The sequence below is a fragment of the Micropterus dolomieu genome, linkage group LG23 (assembly GCF_021292245.1).
Source record: "Micropterus dolomieu isolate WLL.071019.BEF.003 ecotype Adirondacks linkage group LG23, ASM2129224v1, whole genome shotgun sequence".
NCBI lineage: Eukaryota > Metazoa > Chordata > Actinopteri > Centrarchiformes > Centrarchidae > Micropterus > Micropterus dolomieu.
In genome coordinates, this window is record NC_060172.1 from 7,471,852 (window position 1) to 7,482,278 (window position 10,427).

General features: G+C 39.5%; 1 protein-coding gene across 2 annotated transcripts in view; it reads left to right on the top strand.

Moving 5' to 3' along the window:
- sgcd (sarcoglycan, delta (dystrophin-associated glycoprotein)) overlaps positions 1–10,427 on the top strand; it is a 167,703-nt gene that overhangs the window by 71,073 nt on the left and 86,203 nt on the right. For both annotated transcript variants that reach the window (XM_046039838.1, XM_046039837.1), the window contains exons 3-4: positions 1,484–1,585; positions 9,583–9,670. In XM_046039838.1, coding sequence (XP_045895794.1) covers positions 1,484–1,585; positions 9,583–9,670 — 190 coding nt within the window. The remainder of the gene's footprint in view (positions 1–1,483; positions 1,586–9,582; positions 9,671–10,427) is intronic.

Sequence of the window (10,427 nt, forward strand, 5' to 3'; positions counted from 1 at the left end):
TTGTATCACACTGACGTCTCTTATCTTTAAAACGATCCAGCAGGTGATTTTATATAATATATGTATGAAACGGCTGGATGGAAAGAGAAGGGCAGCCTTGCTGGTCGTGTTTGAATCAAAGCAGCCACTGAGCCAGTCTCCTCCCTCCAAATCTCCTCTGTCTTATCATCACTGGTTAATATCCTTTGGTCTGTACTGTTCTGGTATGCAGACTGAGACAGTGGACGCATCTATAACACTGCTGCAGTACCTTTGATTGGCTGAACTGCAAAAACATTATACATAAAATACATTGCCTTACTATTAGATACCTTGACTGTATTTGGTGAGGTAAAGGGAAACATGTCTGGTTGGCTCTTTGCTGCTGATGGAGCATTTCATTCAGTGAACAGCTTGTCACTTGGGTTGCCGCTACGCTAATGTATTCACCCAGTTTTATGAAGTAATATTCTATGCCTGCTGCCACCTTGAAGTCCTTCACTTAATTTACCAAATACAGCATGCATAAGCATTGCGGTTTTGTCGTGTTTAAATGAGCTTGGCTTCCAGAGAAACTATTTATCCTTTGGGTCCCTGTCTGAAAAAGTAAACAAGACGAAGAACAAAATATGGAAGTGAAAATGTGTGAAGGTTGCAATTTTCACTCAGGCTTATCACATTTTATGTTGAAGTTATAATTGAGTTGTTTTTGCTACAAAGTGTCTGAAAAAGAAATTCAGTCAGGTGAATTAACGTCTTTTATAACTGGACGATATGAAGTTTTGTAAAGCTAGACATTAAATCATTATGTACACGTCACATCCTAGTATCCCATTATATATTAATTAGTGTTATTTTGTTTCAATTTAGACTATTAAATGTAATATTTTAGTCCACAGAGTCCTCTCCTTATGAAGAAATACTGCAGTTTCAAACAACATATTCTCTTGTATTTGATATTAAGAAATTATATGGGCCTTCTGTTTATCTATGCAATGTAAACGCCATGTTTATAATACTAATGCTGAAGTCAAGTATCAACCACTATCACTGCATTTAAAAAGATTAAGAGATTAGGGCTGCTGAATAACTATGGAGACGGTTTAATGAGTCTAATAGTCTGTGTACAGTATTTTATACCTGGTAAAAAACAAAATCCCCACACAGCCATCTTGCAAAATAGATAAATAACAGGTGTTGGTTATCAAACTGCAGGTGTCAGAAATAAAATGGCAGGTGTTGAATACAGCTAGCAATTCATGTTCATGGCTTTGCACTATATTGGCAGGAAATACATGAAGAGAACATTGTGAAGAGTCTTGGCTCGTCCACAAGCGCTGTACTCACTTATTCTTGATGTTGATGAGCAATTTGACCAACCAACACTTATGTTATGGGGTGGATATGTATATGCTTGAAATTCACGAGTAGTTAATATATACTTGCTTTAAAAACACAAGAAGAGAATATGAACTAATTGTGACTGTGTCTTTGTTGCTCACAGGACGGCATGGGAAACCTCAGAATAACAGAGAAGGGCCTGAAACTGGAAGGGGACTCTGAGTTCCTCCAACCCCTTTATGCCAAAGAAATCCAATCCAAACCAGTAAGTGATTCACAGAAAGACACATTTATTGACTGCTAATTTCATTTTGTTGTACTGAGTTGTGAGCCATGACACCTAACTCACAGTTTAGACTACACCACTCTTAGAATAATCAACATCATTACTTAATTGCATTAGTGGTGTTTGAGTGTCATATAGCATTTTCGAAATAAATGCAAAACTGCCTTTGTTTGTTTTCTTGTGTACTGATTAGCCACAGCTGCAAAATATTGACTGATTAGTGTAACACTGGGTGAATGACAACCATCAATATGAGGTGAGAGCGTGTAGTGGTGTGCAATGAGTGTCTAATGACTGTGAGTGTCACAGTGTGAATTTGAGTCCTGAATTTCACATCTGACGCAGTGGAAGAAGTTTGTGATACAATCCTGTTGGGACTCATACCGGACCTACAAGTTGTTCCACTCCACCTGCTTTCACAAGCTGTATTGATTTCATTAAGTGTCTAAATGTTGCTCTAACAAAGCTTAAATCATGTTTGTTGAGGCTTCCCAAACCACCCTAACACAGATTTTGTGAAAGGAATGGTACTACACTACATGTTCTCACCCGGCTAGCTGCAAACTATCGATCCATTTCCGGCTGCACATTTGGGTCTGGTTGTAGTGTCAGCACAATAAGCCAAGCAGCCTATTCTCTTCTCCCTCCACTCCTCCTGGGGGGACCTGAATTGGTCCCAGGTCAGATAGGATGTGCAGTGGGTCTACATCGTGTCTCCTCTCTGAAAACCACCAAAGGGAGGAGATACTTTTGAGCTTGAAGCAGCAGTAGTCCTGTCTTCTCCCTGATATCCCCGCGCCACATCTTGATCCAAAGGCTGAGCCGAGATACCTTGCCAGTAAAAGTAATTTTACCTAATTGTGCCTGTGATTCTGTTCTTATGGTTATTACCCAAAGATTGTGACCCTAAGGCTGGAATGTAGAGTGACCGGTAAATCAAGAACAAAGGCAGGGTATTTGAAATGACCCCTGGCTATGTGACTGTTAGCTGAGGAGGGTTTTTGTGCAGCTTCAGAATCAGTTACTGTCACTGCCTGGAATTGTTCTGATATTTTCACATTTACAAGACAAGACAAATAACGTCATGCCACAGAGAGAAAAGTCATGTTATTCCAAGACATGTAGAGTTGTGTCCTAACAAGACATGTAATTTTGAGTCAAGCCATGCCACACAACTTCCCAGCATAACAAGCAACATATCACCAAATGTGTGTCAAGGCATTTTATGTTGAGTCATGTCACATCTTAACAAGACGTGTTGTTTGATGTCATGTCATTTCATGTCATATGTCATGTCAGGGCAAATCAAGAAAGATAAAGCAAGATGTGCCCTGCCATGGGTGGTATGTGGTGTTTTAATGAAATGAGACAAGCGGAGACCGTTCAAGATGAGTCCTCTCATGTCATGACATGGTGTGTCATAGAAGATGTTTTGTGTCATTTCATGTCATAACCAGACTTGTCATGTAATTTCATGTAATGTCTTGTCATAACGAGACAAGAGGGTAAGACACAACATCATGACAAGCACCTTATGGCCCCATCAGTGCCCCTGTCAGACCAGGTGGTCTTGGTGGGGAAGTATATGCATGCAACAACTCTGGCACTCTCCAGTCTGCTGCATAGAGCCACAACTTCAGCATCAGTTTTCTTGCAGGAAATCTTTTGCGTTTACCAATTCAAAGTCTGTCTGAGGTCCCCTGGTATGTTCTGTTTACAAAATTAACATTCTGATGTGCTTCCTGCTGCCCTTATAACAACTACAGGAGGAGTATCTAAGCCTAGAGATGTCAGAGAAATGGAGAGATGGCACGATAAAGGGATAGGCCTTCTTCCCCTCTGTTCTACTCTGGCAGTAATAATAGCAGTGTGCAGGTAGTGGACGGATGGCTTGATAATGCAAGAGAGCAGCACGTTTTATCTCTGCTGTCTAAGGCCTTATGCAAGCTGAGAGGGACGATGAGCGATGGAGACGGAAGAGCAGTGAGGTAGCAAAAGACAGCAATGTAAGCATGCAGATGAGGAATGAGAGAAAAGAAGAAGTACTAATAGAGACAGAAATTGGGAGACAGATGGAGGAGGACTGAATTAGAAAGTGACAGGCAACAATGCGCAGGAGGCGGCCAAGTTCAAGACAGACTCAAACAAGCACAACATGTTCTCAGTGTGATATTATGGCATGGAAAATATTCATTTTAACATGAAGGCTTGATTTCACCAAGCAGTACAAGAAGTACCTATGAACAACTGTAGATCTGTAGTGCAATAATTTGGCATTATGTTTAGGTAGTTTTTGGTGGTGCAAGCCAACGTATGAAATCATCACTATATTCAAAATAATAAATACAGACTGCTAGGATATTAAGCGCATTGAAGAAGGCTAGTAGCTGTTGTAGTCATCTTTGTTCATAAAATAAAAACCCAAAAATCAGTATTGATAGTGCAGAGAATTTCTTCTACTATGGTAAAATATAAATATTTCCCTGAAAATACTGGAGATAATTGGACAGACAGTTGGGATATGTAAAATGAAGATGTATAGAATAGACACGCCAACAGGGCCAGTCAGGATCTAATGTTAATTCATGTTCTGTGTACTTCTACACATCTAAAAGGTCTCACACACAGTCCAGGTTCATGCAGTGAAACTGTCTGGAGTAAGGCAGCCAGAAGCTAAAAGTCGAATTCTGTTTCCTCTAGAGAGTTTCCTCTGGCCTGTCATGTCATGTTTATAACTACAGTTTTTTTTTGTTTTGCTACTTAAATTCTGCTTAAACTTTATTGCACCATGGAAATGTTTAAAATGACTGACAGCAGCCTCCCTAATCATGAAAGTAAACCATTAAAGATCATACATACAAAATAAAAAACACTGTAGGAGAGCGGTGTGTCTCAGTGAGGATCCAGACGTTTCATAGAGGAGCACAGCATCTGTTAACAGATCTCAGTCTGCAGTGGAGTTCAGACACTTCACTGATAAACCACAGAGCTGCAGAGGAACATTAGGCTTCATGATCAGAGACAGTTTTTATGTCACGTCCACACTTCTGTCCATATCCCCCTCTCTGCTGTGACTCTGCAATGCAATCAGTCAATTGATGGTTTTAACAATGCGCCAATCATCCGCTGTTATAAAAGCTATTCTCTAAGGTACAAGCGCACCTGGCCTTTAAAGGGAATGGGAGATGACACTCTGATTGGTGTATTGTTACGCTCAAAACACACATGACTAATTCACAGACTAATTACAACCCTTTTGAACCATTTTTTCCACCATTAAACTAGCAAAACTGGAGTTGGACTCCCCCAGTGCTTAATTTGTAAATTATTAGGTGCCGGAGCGCGTGAAATGTGCCACCCACTGGAAATAGTTAATTAATAATTTATGATCAAATAATTATTTAAAACTCATCGCGTACCTGCACATTGTTTTAAAGGGCGAACAGAAACCATTATTAGCTACCAAATCAAATAGTAAATAAGGAAATCCATTAGATTTACCCTATTAGGCTGGATTTTGTTTGTGTAGAAGGGCACTGCAGTGACAGAGCGCACTTTAGAGCTGCCGGAGCGCAAAAGGCTTAAACTCAGAGGTACCAGAGCGGCGTTCTGGCTAGCTCCAGCACAAATGAAGCACCGGACACGCCCCGAACGCAACTGCGCCATGCACTTCATGCCGTGCGCTTAGATCATTAAAAAATGGCCCTGTATGTTTAACCTACATTGTGCTACTATGTGTTTTCTTTCCTTTTCTTTCCTGTGTTCTTTTTCTTTATCGCTCTCAATTAAATTAAATTTAATGGCGCCTTATTGGCATGGGAAACAGACATTTACATTGCCAGCAATTTACACCCTCTCTCTCTCAACCCAACTGGTTGAGGCAGATGGCCGCCCATCCTGAGTCTAGGTTCTGCTCTGCCCTGTTAAGTGAGTTTTTCCTTGCCACTGTCACCAAGTGCTTGGTCATGGTGAAATTGTTGGGTAAATAATATTATGAAGAGTACGGCCTAGACCGGCTCTGTATAAAAAGTGCCCTGAGGTGATTTGGTGCTGAATTGAATTGAATGAAAAGAAGAAAAAAAACGGCAAATAGGTTTGAAGAGGGGAGACTAGATACAAAGCACTATAGCAGAGAAAGAAATAAACAGAAGAGAGGGCAGAGAGAATGACAGATGACTGGTAGTTTTAGCAAAGGAGGTGAGACGAATAGTAATGCAAAGGATGAGGTGTTGGGAAAAGAAAATTGGTCAGTCCAGGAAAGAATAGACAGTTGAAAACATATTAACCAAGGAAGGCCCCGCTGTGTGTTGCAGTTATTCTTCTGCTCATATTATTGCAGCCTCGTCTCATTGTATTGCCAAATACTTCCTGCACTGTATTTTCTTATTTAGTCTCCATGTCCCTTTTGTCTCTTGTCTTTTGTTTTTTAGTTCTCAATCTTTTTGAGTTTGGCTTCTTTCAGTTCAAGTGAATAAAGCTGCTAAAGAGCAGCTTCAGGAGTTAGTTATACCAAAGCATAGCCAAAAGGCGAGTGAATATTGGACATTCGCCAAGTCGCCAGAAACATGATTTCAAATGAAAGATAATATATACGCTTGATGTGTAAATAAGCATACTAACACGTTTGCCATATCAACTTGAATGCTTTGCTCCCGCAAAGTGGCCCAAAAATCAATTAATGGAGGTTTAAAAAAATGCCTTGATTACTTGCCTCACATTTTGGTGTTTGCTGGATATCATGTATTATGATGTCATCAAATTACATCTGACCTGCAGTCAATAAACCAAATTTACAGTGATATTAAATGAACAAAATCAACAAGATCCTCACATATGAGAATCCAGTAGTAGCAACTGGTCTGTGTTTTTACTTGATAAATGAGCTTACATTTTAAATAAGTAAGCAATCATTTTATTAAACTAACCATCCACCACTATTTAACCACTATTCAGCTGCTACGTATAACTTTCATCTTGATATCCTGCTGCAATACCTGTGTGAGCCTGGGAAATAAACTGATTTGTTTTGATAATGGAATTTCTGAAAGAGCCACTAAATTGCTCCCAAAATTGGTCCATTGGCCCAACCTTCTGAGGTTTAATTCAGCCAGTGAGATTTTTGTAGCCTTTGAAGCAGCTCAAGAAAGCTGCATTCAAGAAATATTCATATAACCGACTCCAATCCACGTCTTTCTCCTCTTTCTTTTTTTCTCTCTGCTTATTCCTCTCTGTGTGAGAGGCATCCTGCTGGGAGTAATATGGTCTGTTGCATTGGTAACGAAGAGACGAGGGAGGAGGAGTGGATCAGAGGCACGACAACAAAACTAAACATATGTACTGTACATAAACAGCCCCAAAGGACTCCTCCTGTAGCCTCTCTGAGGCATTTAAAAAGACTGTTGCAGAAAGATGGAACAATAAGCTGGCTGCTGTGAAACATAGCACGCTGTACTCTGTGGGAGTGGTTTTGAAGCTCAAGCCTGGTGCTGTGAAGAAAAACAACATTTTATACACAACATAGACTGTCCCAAATTCAGGTAGTGACTGATAACAGTGAAGTTCACTGGTAAAGTGTTACCATATGGAGGTTGTAGAGAGATAGTCGGGGTGCTTGGTGGATGTACAATGATCCTCAGTTTATGGAAAGATAGTTAAATGTAAAACATGACCTGCCTCTTGCTTTAATTCAGTTGTATGTACGCAAATTAGGAATATTGTCAGTGATTCATTTGCATTTGGCAGATATGTTCAAGATGAGAGAAGTGTGTCTGATTTAGCTCTTTCTCTGCACACACACTGTTTGGAGCAGGTTTTTAGTCTTTCTTCTATTGCTACTGTGTGTGTGAGTGTGTGTATATATTTATATATAATGACCTAACTACAAAATATTAGAAAATTAAAAGTAGCTTTGATGTAACTAAGCTACTTTTGCCACGTTGCTGTAGCTTAGCTTGCTACATTTCACTGGGGGGTAGCTTCTGTGTAGTGAAGCTTCATTTAATGTAGAGTAGCTAGCAGCTTAGCTCACTACATTTTTCAAGTATTTTGCCCAACACTGATGAAATCTTTCACTGTGAACCAAAAAGGTGGTTGTAGATCACTCTGTCCATCGGCCAAAGCATACACACAGATACCACGTTCGTGTGCATAAATCGATTGTAAGCACCATTTTATAAAGTTAAGTTAAAAACAGCTACATCCCTATGGCCAGAGCTTGTTACCTCTTATTTCTCTGTTTATATTATTTCAACAATGTAAACAATTTGCAAGGCATTTATCTTATAATTTATCATGCCTCAAAATTGATATCATGCAGTCTGTCACAGATTGCAACCAAGATTTTCCAGCACTTTGGTCATCTGTAGTTTTTAAATGTGCTTTATAAAGTTGGGACAGTGGGACACCTGTAAGATCACCGTTATTGCACAGTGCTGAGACTTTTTGCATGGATGTTTTCAGAGTTCAGAGTAAGTAAAGTGCATTTGAAAAGAGCCTTTTTCTTAGTTTGTGGCAGTGCGTCCAGTGTGCCGAGGAGTCACTGCTAACTTGTTAGCTCTCATTGCCTACAGCTGTGCTGAGCTTTTACAGGGTCTCATGTTGTCAGAAAAGTGTAGTAAGAGCACTAATAGAAGCTGGGTCCTGTGTGTGTTTGTGCACCGGTGTGAGACAGTGTGTGCTTGAAACAAATGTAGGTAAAATCATCCGGCTTCTCACCCAGCATTTTACAAACACTAGATTACACTAGATTTGTCTTTAGTTTTGAATATTTGGGAGATGTGATTGAGAGCCACCTTAACTTCACAGACTTTTCAAAGTTTCTCGTTAATGTAAGGATTTTAACAAAGGCACGCATACATGGGACATGGTATAAAAGTAACCGGTGGAAATGTTTACATTTTTTGTTCAATGTTAGAAAGACAGAATAGTTGGTGTTAAAAGAAAAAAGTCAAACAAGTTTTGCTCACAAATACACCCCTCAAGCTGAGTACCTTGAAAGATGGAGTGTACTTGTCAAACCTGACATGCTCAAATGACTCTACAGTTAATGTAAATGTAATTATCAGCGCCGCCACGCCGTGTATTTATCAACTATTTTCAAACTTCTTGTTTTGCATTCAGTTCACACCACAATGTTATTGTAATAACTTCTTGTTTGCATATCATACATTTGGTGTATTTACTGTGGGAACTTCAATAAGTTTAGCAAGAGCCATAATGTTATCAGTAATATACACACAAGGCATATCCCCTCCTCGGCTGCGAGCGCAGCACAATGGTCAGGCCGTTATCTCTAATTAAGAAGTTGACTGAGGCATGAAGATTAGTCGGGCACAGAAAGAGTTGAGTGTCCGACGTGATCAGCATTAGAGAGGTGCAGGGCACTCTGGGAAATGGAAGTTATCAAATGAAGCAGGAGGCTGAAGTCTTGGTCCGTCATGAGTTGTGTGTTTCTGTGCTCTTGTACTTTTTTAGTATTAAAGCTGGCTCAGCCTGTATAAGCCAGCAGGTGAGTGCCAATTAGTCTGCCTGAAACTGTGACTTTGACATAAGAGACATAAGACAGTAAGAGTCCCGTCCTAGAACAGTCAATGGTTGAAAAGACAAATGTTTTCTTAACCATAACCATGACCATGATTCTTACAGAACTATAACTGTGTACTTTTTTTTAATCTAAACTTAAATAGACCTTCACCATAGAGGTGGCAGATCAGCAAACAGTCATATGAGATGGTTTCCGAGTAGTAGTTATGATGGTCAATGTTAGGGACTTGTAAACGTATAGACAATGAGGGTCTACACAAGTACAGTACAAACAAAAGTACAAACCTATTCAGTCAGATGTGTCCTATTAATAATGAATCTTTATGAATTCTGAATTCTTTTTTTCTCATCAGCCCTTGTTTTTAAAACACATTAATAATTTAACAACCATTGCACTACAATCCAAATAAATAACTTTGTTCATGTCTTTGCAGGGCCGCCCACTGTTCCTGCAGTCGTCCAGAAACGTGTCGGTCAATATCGTCAACAGCAACAACCAGCTGCTCACACAACTTGTAACAGGTAAGACGCAGCAGGAGAAACACAAACTGCTTTCATGTAGTATATTGATGTTTTCTTTTTTCATGATACGTCTTTTTATTTTTCAAAAACATCAAACCTGACAGCACTGATGACATCAGCTGCAACATATACACAACATGTCCAATTGTCAATGAAAAGGTTTTTTTTTCCACCTTTGGCAAATATCCTATTTATCCTATCCTATATGTTTTATTACCACTTGGAACATACTGTATATATTGTTTTAATTATGATGAGGCTTTGTATGGTTATTGGGATGATCGATCCTGCTTTTCTCTGTTTCATTTGAGGCCTGACAAGGTAAAACTATCCAGCATTTCACATTTAGATCAAAGATTTACATAGTCAGTATGGTAAAGTCTTGCCTTTAGTCGACTGATCGTCGAATCATGTGTTTGTGTGTGTGGGCAACACATTCTCACTCCCTAATCGTCACATATTGACTCTTGGTCAAGGCCCTTAGGCGTCACTTTTAGACGTATAGGGTCAAGTTAGCAACGCTTAGCAACAACAAATATGCAAGTCCGATTAGACATTCAAAATAAACGATAGCGTTATGAAACATCGCACGTTATTGAAATGGCACGTTATTAAAGTCATGAAACGTTGCAATTTGGTTAGGTTTAGGCACAAAAGGTACTTGGTTAAGGTTAGGAAAACATCATGCTTTGGTTTATAATAACTACTTAGGTCAGTTAGCTCATAAGTTAACGAACGTCACTAGCATAACTTGCGC